At 45.7% G+C, this 20,468-nt stretch overlaps 3 protein-coding genes across 5 annotated transcripts; 2 read left to right on the plus strand and 1 right to left on the minus strand.

The window, feature by feature from the left end:
* Positions 1–1,620: 1,620 nt before the first annotated feature.
* LOC136512263 (splicing factor U2af small subunit B-like) lies at positions 1,621–4,202 on the plus strand. 2 transcript variants are annotated; one of them, XM_066506234.1, is made up of 3 exons: positions 1,621–1,773; positions 2,247–2,908; positions 3,026–4,202. In XM_066506234.1, exon 3 carries the CDS (start codon positions 3,041–3,043, stop codon positions 3,962–3,964), a length of 924 nt encoding a protein of 307 aa, XP_066362331.1. In that variant the 5' UTR covers positions 1,621–1,773; positions 2,247–2,908; positions 3,026–3,040; the 3' UTR covers positions 3,965–4,202. The 2 variants fall into 2 exon arrangements, with proteins under 2 accessions (XP_066362331.1, XP_066362332.1); XM_066506235.1 differs by lacking the exon at positions 2,247–2,908.
* Positions 4,203–9,512: 5,310 nt separating this feature from the next.
* LOC136513921 (probable E3 ubiquitin-protein ligase ZFP1) lies at positions 9,513–17,225 on the plus strand. 2 transcript variants are annotated; one of them, XM_066507898.1, is made up of 6 exons: positions 9,513–9,695; positions 13,582–14,463; positions 14,711–15,018; positions 15,722–15,850; positions 15,946–16,110; positions 16,774–17,225. In XM_066507898.1, the coding sequence occupies exons 2-6, from the start codon at positions 13,656–13,658 to the stop codon at positions 16,918–16,920; spliced, it is 1,557 nt and encodes a 518-aa protein (XP_066363995.1). In that variant the 5' UTR covers positions 9,513–9,695; positions 13,582–13,655; the 3' UTR covers positions 16,921–17,225. The 2 variants fall into 2 exon arrangements, with proteins under 2 accessions (XP_066363995.1, XP_066363996.1); XM_066507899.1 differs by having other exon boundaries at positions 15,752–15,850.
* A 355-nt stretch (positions 17,226–17,580) lies between these two features.
* On the minus strand, positions 17,581–19,596 carry LOC136513922 (ras-related protein RABA1f-like). The gene is made up of 2 exons (XM_066507900.1): positions 18,966–19,596; positions 17,581–18,423 (listed from the first exon to the last, which is right to left on the minus strand). The coding sequence occupies exons 1-2, from the start codon at positions 19,181–19,183 to the stop codon at positions 17,991–17,993; spliced, it is 651 nt and encodes a 216-aa protein (XP_066363997.1). The 5' UTR covers positions 19,184–19,596; the 3' UTR covers positions 17,581–17,990.
* Between the last annotated feature and the right edge of the window lie 872 nt (positions 19,597–20,468).

The raw sequence follows: 20,468 nt of genomic DNA on the forward strand, positions 1-20,468 counted from the left end.
ACTCTAACACGACCTAATCAGCAACAAGACCTCGACCAGGACACAAACTCAACACGACGGACTCTGAAACTGAAATATACAAAGGCTATGACGCGGAAGGTTCTAGACAGGAAAAACGAGTATAGCATTGGACTATGGAACGAATGCGAAACACTCAAAACTAGAGAATAAAAGTGAACCTGACGGTATACCTTAGCTTTGATTACCACTTGATGGAGACGGGGATCCCGATCTTCCGTCAGGTGATGGTAACTATTGTTGTGGCGGAGAATAACACACCGATCTGGCTTCAGATTGAAAAATCGAACCCTACAATCTTAGCACCACAGCTTCTCTGGTTATCAACCAAGTCACGGACCAGGTTGACCTCGCCAAGAAGGCTAATCCTTGCCTGCGCAACGAAGAACACAAGTAAGAACAAGAAAGAACGCAACCAAATTGCAGATGAATGATTATCTCATAAAGTTGGGGTCTCACAAACCGATGAACAGTGAAACTGTTCCTGACAGAATAATCTAAGCAAAATCCGAACCCTAATGGAGGGGCGACGACTGTTTATGAAGACTCTAGGGTCATGCAAGACCCCTGGACGCGCCCCTAATGGGCCTAAACTCGATACATGGTCCAACGGACCAAAAGACGGTGTCGCAGCACCCTGGCAGATTCTGGACGCTGACTTGTTTTGACGATTTCCGTTGATTCCGAATAGCTTTTGACGTGAAACCATTTGGATTGGCTTCCTTATCAAATTAGTTTTCCATCCATATGTGGATCATCGAAAACGGAGTCTGGATGCGTCCTGGGTGACCAGTTTAAGGCAGACTGGTCCTGGAGATCGAGGCAGACTCGAATTCTTGTTGGACTGGGCCTCCGGCTTGTGTTGGACGTCCTTGCTGGTCATCATCACCTCCACCACTCCCTCTAAGTCCTTCATGATCCTCTCCAATGTTTCTAAGCAAGATAACATCACTAGGTAGTAGTCTATTATCAAAAATATGAAAAGTATCGCTTAAGAACGAGCTCACCTCTAAATTAAGTTGTCGCTTTCGAGCCCGGGTCATTGGACCTTGCATGACGGTTGGAGGATCAGCGGGTACCTCTGAAGAAGTGATGTCCTCATCACATACCATAATATATATTCACTGTGTAGATCTACTCTTGTGGAGTCCAAGAAAATTATATTTTTTATGTTATGATTTTTTGTGATTTACTATGATTTTTTTAAAAATCAGCCAAAATAAATAAAAAAGAAAAAGATAAAACCACCTATAACCGAGCCAGGGAGGTAAAATAAACGATTTTAAAAATTGAGGGAGGTGGTTTAACCGATTTTAGAGTTTAGGAAGGAAAACGGGACTTTGAGGTAATGGACTTTTTCCAATAAATAAATGATCGAAGTTTAACCGGACTCTAGGAGTACACTTGGTGGAGGGTTTGATTTGGTGTGTATGCTCTTTTTTTTTAAGAGGACTGGAGTTTGGGGCGTGTATGCTGTGGACAAGCTCTGCTCGTTTGTATTGTCCCAAAAATAAACTTGCGGCCCAGTTACGAATTGGCAACCCACGCGACATATATTATGTATATATACGTCCGGGTGGGGCAAATTTCTAGGGCTCCGTAGCCAGACAGCCCGTTCACCCCTGACTTTCCTTGCCGTTCACCCGGCGTGCGCTCTCTCTCTCTCGTGGCGACGACTGGGCGACCGCCGCCGCCGCCGCCCTACGCCAGGTGCTCAGGTCTTCGTCGGGCCCTTCGCCGAAGAGCAACCAGCAGGTATGCGCACCCCTTCTTTTCCCTTCCCGCTGTGCGAAGCCGAGCACCCAAACCCTAACCTAAGCTGTTTTGGCTGTTTGCGTTCGGATCTGATCTGATTTAAGGTGTATACATGTAGTATTATGCTTACCAACATCGATTTTCTTGCAAAATCATCGTGCGAACATGTGTACGCTCATCTCTTTTTCTGGGTTCGCCTGGCATATGCAGGAATTTTAGTTCCTCTTTTAGCCGATTGAATCAGCTTTTAGAATCAGTATATAAGCTTATATTCGTTGCGATTTACTCCTTTAGGTTGGTAGCATCTGGAATCGTGTGATTTGGTGACATATTTTGCCAGATTACTGGATATATTAACAGATATAGTAGTCTGCTAATGGATTTTGCTTTTTCTTGGTGGTAGCTTTAACTGCGATTTCGGTTGTTTGTTTTGTTTCCATCAGATATTAATAATAATCTAAAATGGTGTGCAGCTTAGGTTAAAATCAAATAATATTTTGTCGGGCGGATAATACAAGGCCTACACCAGAAGGAATACCCTTGTGCGGCAGGCGAACAGCTGTCTCTATCTCTCTCTGCAGTGTTATTTGGTTTACTATATGCAGTTGCAGGGGAGAAAACTAAAGGGCCTGTTCACTGCAGTTAGAAGCCGCAGCTGCTGTAGCTGCAGCAGGCTTCTTCTACAGTATTGGCAGTTTAGAAGTTGCATGCAGCTGCAGCGAACACTCTTAAACATTATAGTGGAGAGAGACTTCCGTGTTGTTTACATTTAGTTGATCTTTAGGCATTAACCTGCAGATATATATTATAGGTCAAAAATTTATCAGTTACCAGAGGCAAGAACTTGCCTGATCAGACAGTTATTTTGGTCTTTCTGTTCACTTCTCCTAATATTTAACTTTTTTGAGTAAGTGTGCAGATTAGGTCTTAAAAAGGGATTGGGATTAAGATTTTATTGCCAGAGCTTGAGCTGTATAATTATCCATTTACACAGTGGGCTGTACAGGGGGTAAATTCACAGGAATATTACTTGGTGATGATCCTTTAAGATACATATGCTGTGAACTCTGGTTTGTTTTAGCTGCTTGTGTTCGTTTTTGTCTACTTAGTCTTGCTCACTGAGGACCTTATTGAGGTATTCCTTGATCCCCATGGTTCTAGATAACAGACAATGAGTTTATACCCGCTCTAGTTCACCTTATATTGAAGATGGTTTCTGATACTATTATTGCTTATGTTTGATGGTTGTCAGTCTGCGAGTTGAAGCATGGCGGAGCACTTGGCTTCGATCTTCGGCACTGAGAAGGACAGGGTCAACTGCCCTTTTTACTTCAAGATTGGGGCTTGTCGTCATGGGGATCGCTGCTCTCGTCTGCACAACAGGCCAACTATATCGCCAACTCTTGTGCTTGCTAACATGTATCAGCGCCCTGATATGATAACCCCTGGAGTTGATGCTCAAGGCCAACCCATTGATCCTGAGAAGATGCAGGAGCATTTTGAGGACTTCTATGAGGACATTTATGAGGAGTTGGGCAAGTTTGGCGAGATTGAGAATCTGAATGTTTGTGATAACCTTGCTGACCACATGATTGGGAATGTCTATGTCCAGTTCAGGGAGGAAGAACAGGCAGCCGCAGCATACAATGCTCTTCAGGGGCGCTTTTACTCTGGCCGCCCTATAATTATTGAGTATTCTCCTGTGACCGACTTCCGTGAAGCAACCTGTAGGCAGTTTGAGGAGAACAGCTGCAACCGTGGTGGCTACTGTAATTTCATGCATGTGAAGCAAATTGGCAGGGATCTCAGGAGGAAGCTGTATGGGCGTTCTGCTTCCAGGAGGTACCATGGGAGAAGCCGAAGCCGAAGCCCCCCACCACAAAGGAGGGGCCATCGTGATCGCGATGACTACCACCACCGTGACCGTGATGATTACCGTGGCGGCGGCGGTGGTGGACGAGGAAGAGGTAGCAGGCATGATAGGTATGATGATGGAGCAGGCAGAGGCAGCAGGCATGACAGGTATGATGATGGAGCAGGCAGAGGCGGCAGGCATGACAGGTATGATGATGGAGGAAGGCGCAGGCATGGTAGCCCCCCGAGGCGTGCAAGGAGCCCAGTCAGGGAAAGCAGTGAGGAGCGAAGGGCCAAGATTGAGCAGTGGAACCGCGAACGGGAGGCAAAACAGTGAGCTCTCTGTGGCAACTGTTGTGAGACGAGTGCTGGACTTGCTGCTTAGCTTGTCTTTCACCGCATATTCTAAGTATACTCGTGTGGCTGATATTCTGCCTGGCTAAGTAAACCTTTTAAGTGCAGGATTCCTCAGTTTGTTTTATGGTTAAAATCAGACATGTAGACTCCATTTATTTCCATCTGTACTGTGTCGGATCATTTGCCATTATGTTATGCTGACAATTGGTATTGAATCTTTTGTGGTGTGCTATTAGCTTATGATAATGTCTGTTACGGTTTGTCATTAGATTTTCGATCTGGCTTTCAGTCATGTGTTATGCTGTTCCTGGATTCTCTTCTGATTTCCGAATGCTCCTAGACGTGCTGGGCTGCTGGCATTTGGCATAGGTTTGTCTTAGTTTCAGATGTCCTCTTTTGTGCAATAGCACGCAGCAGGTTTGCTTCTTTTGTCTGGGCTCATGGCAGCCCCTGGTTTCGAGTTGCCCTTGCGAACAACTCGGGTTGCCCTCCTTCAGTAGATCTGTTGTGAACCTGTAATCTCCATTAGTTCTGTTGTGTGAACCTGTTAGGACTGTAGCTTCGACTCCAGCCATGACATGGAATGGAATGAATGACAGTGACGGTAGCCTTTTCTTGTTTCAATATTGCTGCATGTTGTCGGTGTCAATCCTGTGAGATTAGATATGCGCTTTAAGCAAACTTCTAGTCCGACTCGCTGAAATTTTCTTCTCAGCGGTGGATTTTTTTTAAAGTACTCCCTCCATTGTAGACCATAAGACGTTTTGGATTTTTTTATACCCGTGGCTTTTGTTTTGTACTTATATATATATAGTATGTCTAATACAAAATAAATGTTTTTTTAGAAAAACGTCTTATAATTTCTTTTATAAAAAACATTGTATAATTTGGAATAGAGGAAGTAGAAAAGAATAAAACCATTTGAAAACCGCTCTAACTAAGGTAGTTCGTTTGGCTGGTTTGTATCGTTACTGGTTCGTGAAGAAGTACTGTTGACTGGTTTGTGTGAGAGAAAAAATACTGTTTCGGCTGAAAATTTACGATCGTTTACGATAAGCCACAGCCAAACGAACGGGCTGAAGATAACTGAAACGGTTTTAAGAGTTCACAAGCTAAAATATCTTTTAAAAATTGCTATATTTTTGTCGATAGAAAATAGAAAATGTTGATTCGTATATGTCAAAATCTGAGCCGTTCATTTTGTTTGAAGATGACAAATCAGAAAAAAAAATGACTTTATATTGCTACATTCAAAACTTTGAACTATCACATTGTAAACTTTGCACTGCTAGTTTCAAAATTTTACACTCAGGATTTATAAACTTTCAACTATAGCATTACAAACTTTGTATGCTAGATTCAAAACTTTGAACTTATCACATTATAAACTTTGCATTCCTAGATTCAAAGCTTTACACTCAGGATTATAAACTTTAAACTATGACATTGCAAACTTTATACTTCTAGTTACAAAAATTTGAATTATGACATTATAAATTTTGTGCCGCTAGGTTTAAAACTTTACACTCAAGATTCATAAACTTTCAACTATAACATTAAAAACCTTGTACTGCTAAGTTCAAAACTTTTAATTATAATTGTCGGGTATCGATATTAGGGATACCCAAAGTAAGAAAGTTAGCGCTCACTGTTGACTTCCTCGGATGGCTCGAGACGTATTAAAAGGTCTCGTCCGACCCCAAGGCTGCGGGCTCCGTCTCGCCCGACCCCAAGGCCGCGGGTTCTGTCTCGCCCAAGGCCGCGGGCTCCGTCTTGCCCGACCTCAAGGCCGTGGGCTCCGTCTCGCCCGACCCCTTAGGTGCGGGCTTCGTCTTGCCTGACCCCAAGGACGTGGTTTCCATCTCGCCTAAGGTCGCGGGCTCCGTCTCAGCCCAACCTCGAGGACGCTGGTTCCGTCTCGTCCGACGGGGACCCATACCGCCGCCAACCACTAAGCATATGGGCCTGGGTCAAAACTCTGACGCCAGAGAAGAGGCTGGCATGCCTCGAATGTAACTCGTGGCCATGACGGGCCATACCTAGGGATTCACATCAAGAACAGTGTCGGGTGTGTCAGTGCTGTTCTGCCTAATCCTCGTACGAATGTTGAGAGGCGTGTCAGTTCACCATGCCTCGATGTAATGCCATGCCCGGCAGATGACGCATGCAGCATGGTGCCAGTGACAAACATGGCCACGACATGGAGCCGTCCCTGTTGACATCTACAGGATCGGCGGGACCCGCATGAAGGAGAAGAAGGACCCGACAACCCTAGAAGCCTTTTTCTCTCTCGTTCTTCTCATTTTTCTCCTCTATAACCCACGTTTTCCCTTCGCCTATAAAAGGAGAAGCAGAGCGCCCCATGAAAGGGGAGATCTTGACCCAAGAGCACGACACGAGCACACGGCTGAGCGGCAAGCGAGTTCTCAGCACCCTGTTCACTTCCTTCTACCAGAGACTTGGGATCCTCTCCCTCTCTCGTCTGTTTGTAACCCCTACTGCAAACCAAGTGCCGGTAACATGAGCAGCAGCGAAATGGACGTAGGGATGTTCCACCCGAACCAGTATAAACCCTTGTGTCCTCCGAGCACACCATCCGAGCCAGACGCGCAAATACAAATTTACTCGTCGGTGGTCCGAAAACACCGACAAAAACATTATAAACTTTGTATTGCAAGATTCAAAACTTAAACGAGCTGGTTTCTAAACCCGTTAGCTGTAGGTCCAAAATTCAATAGCATAAAGTCAACAAAACTATCGACAAATTTATATATGTATTATCTGTCAGATTTTCCTTTGGTGAGCTGTCTTCTTTTTGATTGGGCAAAAATTTGACAGATTTTGTCAAAAGAAAATTTTTTTAAATGAGTTTTAAACTCTGCTTTTGAGAAAACAAATGCGGTAAAAATTTGTCAAAAGAAATCTGCCACCAAATTTTTAGACAGACCAATATCTTTAAACGGTTTAAGAGCTGAGGTGTTAAAATATCCGATTTTAGAGTAGGAGGAGAAATGAACTCTAACCACAGTAGAGGAAAGTGAAATTGATTTTTACTGTAGATCCGCTTGGGCTCGTAGCCTCGTACAGAAAGAAGATTCCGTTACATGGCATCGTCCTCGGGCAATATCCCGCTCGAGGGATATCCTCCCTCGGGCCCCTTTAGTTCTTTTTTTTTTTTGTTCGTGGGAACTCAATCGGGCTACTCCATGGTCCATAGCTCTGAAACTCTTACACTGCGTTTGATACGGGAGTGGGACATGGATAGGGAAATGAATGAATGGCTAAGATTAAATGAGACGTAAAGAATGGATAGCTAGGATACAATATTATTGTTTTGAGGGTGGGATATCCTATCCCTTTCCGTATCCGGGTCTCCATCCAAACGCCAAGTTATGTTCAACCTTCTGGGAAAAAAAAAGAAACTCTCATGTTCCATTTTGCTCTATCTCAGCAGATCCATCACGTACCGTCAAGTAAAAAAGAGCAGTTCGCGGCCAGGCAGTGCGTGCCACTCGGCAGAGCCGCGGCGGTGACGGAGGGCATAACAGAGCGTGAACACAAACAAATCGAGAGCGAGCACGTGAACGGCGACGCGGTCTGGCGCCCGCTTGGCCCACCTTGATCCTCGGTGGTCGGCTCCTCGCGCTCGCGGCCGCGGGGACGCGGCGAAACCAGGCGCCGGCGCCGAGCCCACACACACCGCGCTGCGGTTTCGCGGACCGATCGCCCACGGCGTCGGCGTCCACCCCCTTTAACGGACGGGCTGCGGGGCGGGTGGAGCCGTCCGCGTGACCAAATAAAACCGTCAGGGCAGACCATGTGCCGCACGAGGCCGTTGGGTCGGTGCGACGAGAGCGTCCCCCGTGCGGTTGCGTTGCGTGGCCACGGCGCCGGACTGCGTGGCCCGGCCATACCCATACGCAATGGTGCATCGATCTCATGTTCTATCTTCCCCCATAATCTGACGTGGGCACTGGCTGCTGGCGACGGACACGCCAAGCGGTGTGCCTGGGACTTTTTTTTTTATTGAGACTTTTCCCTGTGTGCCATTATAAAAGATCGTAATCCTCCGTGTGCCCCTGAAAAAATTCAGCGGTCTTCAGCACCACTACTCCAACTTTTTCGTGTCATCTATGCCACTTTCGTCAGTTTTGGTTCTAACGCCGTTAAACTGCAAGGGTGAAAAGACGAAAATGCCCTTAAGTTCAAATATGTTATTAATTTTTTTTGAGCATCTTAACGACTTCAAATGAAAAAACTCAAAACTAGAAAGTTGTAGATCTCGTCGAGATCTATAATTTTTATATAAATTTTTTTTTCATTTAATTTCGCAAAAAAAAATAATATGAATTTTCTAAGATATATTAATCATATCAAATCATTTTTTTTTGCGAAATTAAATGAAAAAAAAATTTATATAAAAATTATAGATCTCGATGAGATCTACAACTTTCTAGTTTTGAGTTTTTTCATTTGAAGTCGTTAAGATGCTCAAAAAAAATTAATAACATATTTGAACTTAAGGGCATTTTCGTCTTTTCACACCTGCAGTTTAACGGCGTTAGAGCCAAAACTGACGGAAGTGGCATAGATGACACGAAAAAGTTGGAGTAGTGGCGCTGAAGACCGCTGAATTTTTTCAGAGGCACACAGGGAATTACGATCTTTTATAATGGCACACAGGGAAAAGTCTCTTTTTTATTTGATCAGGGTGTGCCTGGGGCTGGGACAGAACAGAAGGAACGACCGGCCAGCGTGGTAAAGCGTATTTGCAAAGGAGCCACTTGCAGAGGACAGGCAAGAAGAGTCTTGTAGAGGAGCGAACAGAAGAGTGGGCGGCGTCCATATCCAGGGCTCGTCGCCATCAGGGAATACCTTTTTGTGTGAGGTGGAGGATGCGACATAACATGCTACTCGTACGTACGAGACAGCAAAACGCAGCCAGTAAGCCTTGTTGTTTCAACCAATAATTGTGCGTATTTGTACTTGTACCGGGCCCTTTCTTATGCCAGGGAGGATTCGAGCTGGTGGAGTCATGATCTGCCGTGCAAGCCAAAACGATTTTACCGTCTCGTTCGGATCCGCGACTCCTGCTCTGCAAGCACACGAGAATGAGACGTACTCCGTACTCTTCTTGGCCAGAAAGTGTAGCACCGTGCCACCGTAGCTCGGGTTAGGAACAAAAACGTGGCACGACACGATGAGCACACACCACACAGAGATTAGCTGGAGGAGGATATGATTTGAGTTTTGACGCAGAAATAGTAGAGACGAAAAGATAAGCACAGCCAGCAGCGCCTAAAAAAAGATGGCCGCCGCGCTGTCCGAGCCCCGATTCAAAAGCGGCCGAGACGGAAAACGTGAGCACGCGATTTGAATCACCGCATCCTTTTTTGTCCAAAAACCATTCAAAAAGCGAGGAGACAACAGCCCCTCGGTCTATTTTTTCTCTCTACCCCCGTTCCGTCCCCGAAAAGCGAAAAGCTCCTCGTGCTTATAAATACGCAACCCACCCGTACCGTCGGTCCCTTCCGCCCATCGATCCCCCAACCCCCACCGGATACCACCGCCTCCACCAACCGATTCCGTCCAACCCCCGCACCTCGTCCTCGTCACCACCGGCCTCGCTCGAGCGCGAGGCTTGTCTCCCCTCCCCTCACCCGCGCGGATTCCGACAGCTCCCGCGCCGATCGCGGACCCGTCCTGCTGAGGTGATGCTTCCTGAATCCTCGTGCGGCTCGTTTCCCCCCTTCCTCGTCGAATTGTCTGGGCGGCGGGTCAGCTCGCTATGCTCCCGCCCGTGGTCCGTGTGACTGTGCCTACGCAGCTGCGCGCGCGCGGTGGGCCGGGAAGGAATCGGGTCCCCGAGCGCCGCGATTCGGGCTGCGATTGGCAGTTCGGCCAGCTGTGAGGAGCTTTCTGTGAGGGGTCTCGTTCGAACGCCCTCCGGCGCGTTTGGTTGGGGGCTGGGGGGCCATTCCTGCTGCAAAACCGCGCCGGTCGCGGGAAGCTACTGAATGACGAGATTTTGGCTGTCCCGTTCTTGCGTTTTTTTTTCTTTTCCGACAAAGGATTCTGTGCTGTAGCGGCGTGCTTCGCTCGATTTTTGGTGCAGCGAAGCTCATCACAGAATTCGGAATGTGGACTGTGGAGCTTGGAGTCAACATTGCCGGTGATGGAGCAGCCAGACTTGGACTTGCGGTGGATTGTGGACGTATATGGTTTGAAATTTGTGCGGCGTAGTATGGCCCTTTTTCATTTGGGATGGCTGTACAGGTTGAGACTCTACTAACCACGGTCAGCATAAGCTTTACGTAGGCGCGGAGAATTTTGCTTGGGAATGAGAGACGCTTAGTTGAGTGTGGACAGGAGATAGCTGCACTGGTTCGTTGTCATGCTCATTTCTGATTAGCAATGAGACTTGGTTCTAATGATCAGGGAATAATTTGGACTTTAAACTCTTATATCTGAACTTCGGTTTGGTTTGAAGAATTTAGTTAGAGTACGTTCTTTGTTTTGGTTTTTAAAACTAAGTGTTTTCAGTTATTTGCTACTTGGGCATGGAATTTTTCAGCTGCTAGCGTTGCGGATCTTGGTAGTTTTTCGTTGGGCCTTTTTAGGGTCAACAGAGGGGAAAGGGTTGAAAGGGTTTTCCTACATGCTATATTGCACTGGAGGACAATGCAAATTGCTGCACAAGCACAGCTGAGCTTACAACACTAGCCGCCAAGAGTTTTTGGTAGGGTTGTCAGTGCTTCCAATCATATATCCATATAGCATATTGTCGAAGTTAGTGTCATTAATATATCCTTTTGTCGTTGCTTTAGATTTATGAGACTTGACAACTTAACTTTGCAATGTAAGCTCTGTAACAAGGGCACGGATGGGCAGAGAGGAACAGAAACGCCAAACTCCTGAGAAAGTCGCAAACTCGGTAACGGACGAGTAAATAAATGTGCTACATTGCTAAATTTGTCAAGCCCATCTCACATAATAAAAGCCTCTAATCTTCTTAAATAAGGAAAGCGAACAGCTAAATCTATTAGATAAGACAAGTTATTGGCGTTACCAATCAATTTATCCCCAACCATGGGATCTCAATGGTCGTAATTGTTTATGAGTTGTCATAACTTTTTCTGCAGCTTACATTTTGCCTGTTTCACTGTTGGACCTATGCCCATAATTACTCCTCTCCTGAGTCAAACAACTCATCCTTGAGTTTGCGGTGGACATGGTTGATGCGAGGTTATGATGTCCGCACAACACAACACGAGGGAAACCACAAAATAATTTATTTTTTGCTTTTATAGTACTCTTCCACCCTCTTTCCACTACCTCCCTCTCCTTTGGCAATTTCGTCCACGATGGGCCAAACTTAGGTCGGCCTTTGCATCGTGTCATGTCCATTTGTTTGTAGGTGCATAGAGCAATGAGTGAACACACCCTGCTTACTTGAAACTCTGATTGCTAAGTTTTTTTCTCCTTTTTCCCATTCTACCCCTGCAATGTAGTGCAAGCCTGAGTCTCTCTGTCCGATTTATTTTCATTCTTCCCATGCTACCTTCGCTAACTGCATGAATTTCTCTTTAGCAACTGTTTAAGTTCTTATGTACTGGAGTGCGCACTCTCTTAATATGTGTTTGAAGCTTGGGATTTTGTTCAGATCAAGCATTTCACATCCAGTGGTCCATATTGTAATTGTAGGATTTACACAGTCACAAACTAGATACATTGCATCATAGGCAGCTTAGTAATTAACATCACTAGAGAGGACTTTAACTATGGAAGCGTTTTATTGACTACAGGAAGATTTGAAAACAATAGAAACTAGTTCACCAGGTAACTGTGAAGTAGGCTTTAGAAAATCACCCCAATTGCATGTTGCAAGGTTGTGACTAGTTGGCACTCATCAACTAGTTGTACACTGTAGTTACCATTCTACCAAGTGACCCAGACCTTGGGTGCATCTAGAGTTTCAGATTTGCGGCTTGCTGGTTGGGTTTGGATTGAAGCTTTATATTCTTATATCTTGCCTCATTGTACCATAGTAGCACTGGATTTGGAATCCTGCATTCATGTCATATTAATATTGCCATTTAAATGCAAGTTGCACCGATGCCAGAGTTGGATCAAAAAATATTAAAGAGGAAAGTGTGTGTAATTGTACGGATAGATGGAACACGAGAACTCAGCCACTGTGAGGCTCTCTAGGGTTATGATGAGTAAGAGAACTGGACAAACTGGTGCACCGCTATAGTATGGCTCAATCTCAACCACATGGTTGTCACTTGCGCACACATGGTCATTAGGCAGAACATGGCCCAAACTCCATTTAGGCTTAGACCATGGTGCATCTTTGCCCAGCATTAGTTCTCACAGCCTCTGCTGCTCCTGACTCCAATGTTATTCCAAATTGCGGCAGTGGGAATAATGCTAAGGCACCCTGTCTGCACCCCTGGACCCTGGTAGATCCACCCTTGCTCAGTGCAGAGGCCTAGAATCCTAGATTAATGCAAAATTTTCATGTGACATAAACCTTACAACTTATTTTGCTGAGTCTTCTATTCCTGCCTTCCTGGTTGACATTTAAATACTTCACTCAATATTCAATGTTATTCGCCTATTTGGCAGGAAGTTGCATCGTTAAATTAATCCCACCCAGTCACCTGTGAGAGTAACTCAACACACACACTGGTGCCAACAATTTCTCATCAATTACCATACTCGCAAGTAATTATGCATAGCTTGTTATAGGGCTGATTTGACATGTCAGTTGTCACTTAAGATGCAAACTCCATCTGCAGCATTCCAACTTGAACCAGCTATACTGTGGAGAGGTAACGAACTGAAACCCGATACAGAATAAGGCATATGAGGCTATGAGCTAATCTGATAAGCTGGTGCCTTGCATGGAAACCCGTTGTAGCTACTACACTACTACAGTATCTTGCTATTTAATTACTGTCTGGATGCTGCTGATCAGTCTTGCGCGCATGACTGTTACTGGAATTTTAGTTGCAATTTTGTGATTGATGATGTGATGCTTCGAAGGATTTATCTTGCATAAATATATGGACAAATAAATGTGCATAAAAATCATAAATTAAGAGACAGCCTTGTTCTGACAAACAAACAATAAAAGATCAGTCATTTTTGTGGTGCAAGATATAATGGCTCATAGTGTAGGGACAATGGTACTGAAACTTGAATCGCAGATTATATATATTTTGCAAAATGCTGAATGACACAAAGTGTTAGTGCCTTTAGTAAACACAGTTCTCTTCTTCATATAACTGATGAACATTTTTGTTACCTGTAAGGTTGTGGATCAAGTTATCAAGGCCTCTGCATATCAGCAAGAGTTAAACCATTTTACTTTTTTCTTATATATGGACTATTCAATATCTTCTGCTACCTAGGCCCAGTCACATGCAAGTTTCTTTTGTCAATATTTTGCTCCCACTTGCAAGCTTCAGCATGTACTGGGAATTATCTTGTCTGTTATCATCATTTACTTAAACAAGACATGCTTTGCATTTTACATCTCTACTTATCCATATTAGATTGAATGCTGACCATGTTTGGTCAATCGTGCAGGGAGAGGTGATGATAAAGGATATTTGCTGACCAAACATGCAGTAGTTCTCCTTAAGGAAATAGAAATTGGCGTCATGTCACATAGAAATATGCTCTGGACACATCAGTCCGTTAATCCTGAATGGGAGCAAGGACATGTCCAAGTTCAAACAGGAAGTTCCTATTATGCAGGCACTGTAAGTGATTCATCCAACCTGGGTGTGCAAGTTGCTGTCGGAGTTCCAGGAAATACTGCTAATGTTGGTATATGTGATCTGCGGAATCATGAGCGCCCGCATGTTCATAATTCATACCCACATGCCAGTGCTACATCGAGATTTGTCTTCCCAACTAATATGTACAACCCTAGCATGTCAGCAGCAGCTGTCAACATATATATTCCTCAGACTCAAAGCTTTGGACTAGGCAATGTGCTACCACCATCTTTACATAATCAAGTTTCCACAGGAACTATTGATGAGAGTAGCAGCAGTGTCAATTTTGGTGATAGTGCTATTGGATTCATGAAAAGGAAAAATGCAGTAGTTGCTGGAAACCATCATTTTCTTCATGGATTTGCTGGCTCAAGTTCATCTGTTCATGCGCCTCAGAATCCTGTGCGTGGACCATGGAATGCTTCATCTCAATCAAATTGTTTACCCAGTTCTGCCGCTTCAAACCTACCAGAATACCACAATAGTAATGGGTGGCCATTCTTAGAAGAATCTTCAGCAGATGCTTCAAACAGTTTCAGTTCAGTGGCTGCTTGCCCGGAGTTGGTACCTCATGGTAACTATTTATATCCAGCTTCTCACATAAGCCAGTGCAATACATGGGTTCCGCAGGCTGCAAGTCATGGAGTGCCACAGTGGGGATATAGTAATGCCATGGTCAATCCTCCAGGTTAGTAGACCTTCTGAATGAAGATATATTCATCTGATGTTTTGCTGAATGTTGAATTAAGGAATCATCTCACAGTTTTCTGCTTATTTGGATTGACAAAATAGATTACTATTTTTATTAGCTTGCTAATAAGATTAGCAGTAAATTTCTGCTATCATGGATTGACTGGTCATTGAATGGAAATATTTGAGTGTGAGATTTAGTGATGTACTTGGCAACTCTTGCTTTAACTTGTCTTGTTCATCAGGAACCGCAGACATGCCGAATGGAAATATTCAGGATTATCATGCTGGCCATTCTTCTATTCATGGGCCACTACCTCATTTCTGCCAGAATCCTTTGCATAGTATGCAAGCACCTCAAATACAAGTACCCCATCAACAGTTCATCGGTAACAATGTGGTGCATGGTTTAAATCCTTCTGCCACAGGCCTTCCTTTAGATCCTAGAATGCTGGCTCTCCCATTCAATGCTGAGCACACTTTTGGGCATCCAATGCATCCACCTCTGATAAACCAAGCTAACAATGGGGCTTTAAGAATTCTGCCATATCAGGTGGCTTCATATTTCCAAATTTTTACCTGTAAAGTTCTTGCATAGTTGCATGTATCTACTAATAACAATACTGGATGCTGAAAAATATGTCTCCTTGAATATTTTTTATGCGTCCACTGCAGTCTTTCTTGGTAATCATGCAAAACCTATATTAGAGTTTGAATTTACCATTTTGGGTGCATCATTGATAGTGCAGAGATGTCAGTGTTTCATACTCATTCTTGAAGCACAACTCATATTTTATATAGATATAAAAAAACTGGTTGCGCTACATTTATACTCCTAGTTATGTTGGAATTTAGATGCAAATATTCACTTCACAGTCATGGAAGCCTTGTAGCCCTTCTTCATTGAAATACTTTATAATATGCATTGATCATCAAGTTCTAGAAATTCATGTTCCCTGACTTCAATTTGGCACAAATATCTGACATGTAGCAGTTGTCTTATAATATGCAACTTTTCACTTCAGTCATGGTCTGCATCCATTATTGTCTGAATATATCTCTTTCTTCTTGCCAAGATGTACGAGCCATTTTGTTTTATTGCCATGATATGTGAATTTCATAGCCCAACTACCTGCTGGCTTTGAGCTACAAAGAAGCATGTGAGACAAATGTTATCACTGACTTAGTAGTACAGCCTGTCAGCAGTGTCTGCATGACTGAATCTGCCCTCCGTGAACATTTCCTATTTCATGCAGCTACCTCAAGTAATTGATGTATCTGTGCAGAACGCTACAGTGATGAATCATTCAAGGATTTATGAATCAGGACATGTTATTGATGAACATAGAGATATGCGTTTAGATGTGGATAACATGACTTATGAGGCATGTATCTCATTTGAATGCTTGTGAATTCTTTGTGCACCTTTTCTGAGTGTGTATATATCTGATTAAATTCGTTTTCTTTGCTTATTCTGCAGGAGCTTGTAGCATTGCAAGAGCAGATAGGTGATGTCAATACTGGTTTGACAGAAAGCTATATCCAAGAAAACTTGAGGTCCACTTTTCATGTTCCAGGAGCAGCTAGCATCTCTGATCAATTTTCTGAGCTTTCTTTGGAGAATGATGCTTGCATAATATGCCAGGTCAACCTCTTGCCATGTTCAGATGTTCAGTACTGAATTATAATCTGTTATTTGCACTCCCTCCATTCCAAATTATAAGTCGCTTTGACTTTTTTTTGTACATCCATTTTGCTATGCATCTAGATATAATAATATGTCTAGATACATAGCAAAATGGATGAACCAAAAAAGTCAAAGCGAGTTATAATTTGGAACGGAGGGAGCACATCATTAACCCGCTATCAGTTACTCCCCCCACTCCAAATTATAAGACGTTTTGGCTTTTCTAGATACATTGCTTTTATTATGCATCAAAGCGACTTATAATTTAGAACGGATGGAGTACATCATTAACCCGCTATCAGTTACTCCCTCCATTCCAAATTATAAGACGTTTTGTTTTTTCTAGATACATTGCTTTTACTATGCATCTAGACAATGTGTATATCTAAGGCATAGCAAAAGCTATGAATCTCAAAAAGACAAAAGGTCTTATAATTTGGAAGGGAGGGAGTATATGATAGATTCTGCTGTTGCACATTACCATGGTATAGATAATTTGTACCCCACCGGTACTAGAAGTACTAGCTTACTGAAAACAGTGAAACCATCGTCTCTGATATTTGCTCGATAGCCAGATATATGCTTCTTGTCCTTAAGGATGACTTGGTCCATGCCTTGCAGGAGGAGTATGAAGCTAAAGAACTTATAGGAACCCTTGAATGCGGTCACAAGTACCATGTGAATTGCATAAAGCAATGGTTGATGATGAAAAACCTGTGCCCCATCTGCAAGACAACAGCTTTGTTATCAGATAGAAGGAATGGATGATCGTCCCCAATAACATTATTACCGCATGGCAAATTAGCGCGCTTTTGTATATAGACATGGTTGCCTTTATTTGCCGTCCCCTTTGCTGTGGACATAAACTGAGCTTCGAAAAACTGTACAGATATTTTGTAGGATATTTTAGATGTTAAATGGCACCATGGTGTGTAAAGCTCCCATGATTGTCTTGGTAGATGCCCCCTTCCTTTACATTGTACATTGTATTTATCTTTACTCTTCAAAAAAAGAAACCCGAAAACCGAAAGTTATGTACATTTTGGAATTGAAAGAACCGAAAATTGTCCTCACTTCTGGAGCATTTTGCTAGAGCTGCATGAGATTTAGCGGTGGATCTTCCTATCTAAACCGTGTGGAATTTGCTGCTGAAGTAGGACTTGGTTATGGTTTTCCCCTTCAGTTCTGCAGGTAGTTGCGGTTGCAGTACACATACGTTCCGTGGTGTTGACGAAGTCTGAACAGCGTCAGCCACGGCAGCTGGTGGCGAAGCGAAGGCTGTTTTAGTTATGTATGTACAGTACATGCCGTGCTACATCGGGCACCAGCATCGGTTCGTACAGGGCACGCACTTTTGCTGCTGCTTCTGTTGATGGCACCAGCATCGGTTTTTTTTATGGCAGACATGAACATCTAATTACTTCACACTTTGGCGTGCCAACTGACAAGCATATTGATACAATCCAATGAGTTACCCTAGTGACCAATAGGATTGCAATTGCAATTTGCAACATGGCAGCAGTCTAGGAAAACAAATAGCCTGTTGAAGCAATGCAATAGGTTGATAAGAGAAGCGACAGCATACAGATACAAGAAATGAATGCAACAAGGTAGAGAAGGCCTATATGAAAAAAAATATATGATAGCCGCACACTTCCATATGCCTAAACTATACCAGCAGGCTGATGTCCTGAATGAATTAATGTATCAAATGGCAAAAATCAACGAGATACCTGGTAACACATGAATACAGGTCGAGGACCATGACTGCAATAACGTCCTGCGCCCTCTACTGCGGAAGTATCAACCACCCAAGTACATGTTCTATCCTTCTAAAGCTAAGACGAACAGCAGGCAGACTTCTTCACCGCGGACACATCGTCCTTGCCACCAACATTGATGGTCTGGCCCTTGGGAGGCGCCGCAGGGTCATCGCCGATGTCGAGGGCCTTCTTGCTCACGACGCGGTAGATCTGGGTGAGCACCTCGGTGAAGGCATCCTCCACGTTCATCGCCTCCAGGGCCGACGTCTCCATGAAGAAAGCGTCCTCTCTCTCGGCGAAGGACTTGGCGTCCTCTGTCGGGATGGCCCTGAGGTGGCGCAGATCTGCCTTGTTGCCGACAAGCATGATCACGATGTTGGCGTCTGTGTGGTCCTTGAGCTCCCTGATCCACCTCTCCACGTTCTCGAAAGTGACGTGCCGTGTGACGTCGTAGACAACGAGCGCCCCTACTGCTCCGCGGTAATATGCACTTGTGATAGCACGGTACCTGCAGAAGCATCCACCAAATGGTAAGTTAGCTGCAGTGCAGAAAATAGTTGGATGGCAAAAGCCACATGAATAATGGCAATCCTATATCCAACACAGGAATCATCGCCGTGCATCAATCAAACAGTTCAGCACAGAGCTAGAGTTATGATTTCTATCCACAATTTCAACGTCTATAACTTCACATCTGGCAAAACAGGGCTGCCTGTATCAGCTCCTGGCCCTGCACCTGCTCAATCTTCTAACTGCATATTCTGATAGCTCGAAATGTGATACATTGAAAATGGTACGTGCAAGAGCAATCAAGGAAGGTGTGAATTGAATGAGTGCAGATTCTTTCCATTTTCTTTCAATGGTGGTCGCAGCAGTTCATTTGCGTCATGTGCAACAACCAATTAGGGGTCACCGACCAAACTAAGCTACAGAGATCCATACGACGCAGGCATAGCAATCGCTAACGAATGGACCAATCGGAGATCAGATACGAGGAAAGGGGTCGATAAGGCTCGCGGGGCACAGCTGGATCTGGGGGGTTGTACGTACCTTTCCTGGCCGGCGGTGTCCCAGATCTGGGCCTTGACGACCTTGTCGTCGACGTGGATGCTGCGGGTTGCGAACTCGACGCCGATGGTGGACTTGGACTCGAGGCTGAACTCGTTGCGCGTGAAGCGCGAGAGCAGGTTCGACTTGCCGACGCCGGAGTCCCCGATGAGCACCACCTTGAAGAGGTAGTCGTAGTCGTCGTCCGCCCGGTACGCCATCGCCACCACCACGGGCACGCACGAACGCGGCGCGGCGCGAAAGGCTGGCTGCCTGGCCTTGGGCCGGCGGCGGCGGGACGGGCGGTGGATGAGGAGGGGAGCGCGGCGGATGGGAGGGGGCGGAGAGAGCACGCGGACGCGGGTGCGGGTTTTTTTCTCAGTTCCTAATCTCACCTCGTTTTTTTGCTCGGTTTGCCTTTGGCTTCGTGCGGGGTCGGCGCCGTGCGGACGCGTGCGGGCGTCGGGGTCGGTTGGGTTAGTCGCGCGCACGCCGAGCGCCCGAGCCCCCGGCGGGCGGGGCCGGGGAGGAGATGGATGAGGGCTGGAAAGTGGGGAAAACGAGCGAAAGGGCCGTGTTTTGGCTCGGTTTTGGGCTGGTGGCGGCGGATCGTGGCTTGTTTTCTCGGCAGATCGGCACTGCAGGAGACTCTGGCTGGGGCCTGGGAGTGCAGGGACTGGGAGCCAGCTGAGCCAGAGGGATCAGGTTGGCGATGGCGAGAGATCAGATCAGAATGCGTTCGAGATCTGGTCGTGTGGCTGGAGGCGGGCGGCTGGCGCACGTCAGATCGTCAAGTGAAACTCCACGTACGCCAAGGCTACCTAACAAATCAAGGTTTCCGTGCCGCAGATTAAACGGTGGTTGTGACATGGACACACACGCGAGTAGGTCCCGTTTGGCCGGGCTCCCGCGGGCTCCGGCTTCTGCACTGTAGCCGGGTGTCGGCCGCCCAGCAGCCGACAGGTGCCTACAGGAGCCGGAGCAGCGGAGCCAGAAAAACGAGCTTCTTCGGCTCCGGTGGTGTCAGTGAGAGAGGAAAGGAGGGGAGAGAAAAACGACTCCGATGAACAGTAACCGGGTGTTGGCCGCCCAGCAGCCGATAGGCCGGAGCCGGAGTCGCCGGAGCCCGGCCAAACGGGACCTCGCTGCGTGCGTGTAGACTGTAGTGTCGTACGAGTACTAGAGGCCGTGGTAAAATTAGCTGGAGTAGATTCCAGGGTTTTGCATTGCACGTATATTTGGCCATGCAGCCCGCGGCCCGCCGGCTAGGCCCGTTAGCCAGCGGGCCCGGGCCGGCACGGCCCGAGGCACAGGCCGTGCCTGGGCCGCCACCCCGGCCTGTGGCACGGCACGGGCACGGCACGGTGCAAAGAGGCGGCCCGGTGCCCCAACGGCTTCATTTGGCCCAGCAAGGCAGCCCACGAAAGCCAGCCCACCCCGCCGGCCGCCGCATATATAAGCCACTGCTCGCCGCGGCGCTGCCTCCCTCTCCATCCCTAACCCTAA

The sequence above is a fragment of the Miscanthus floridulus genome, chromosome 16, assembly GCF_019320115.1.
Source record: "Miscanthus floridulus cultivar M001 chromosome 16, ASM1932011v1, whole genome shotgun sequence".
In the NCBI taxonomy this organism is placed as follows: Eukaryota; Viridiplantae; Streptophyta; class Magnoliopsida; order Poales; family Poaceae; genus Miscanthus; species Miscanthus floridulus.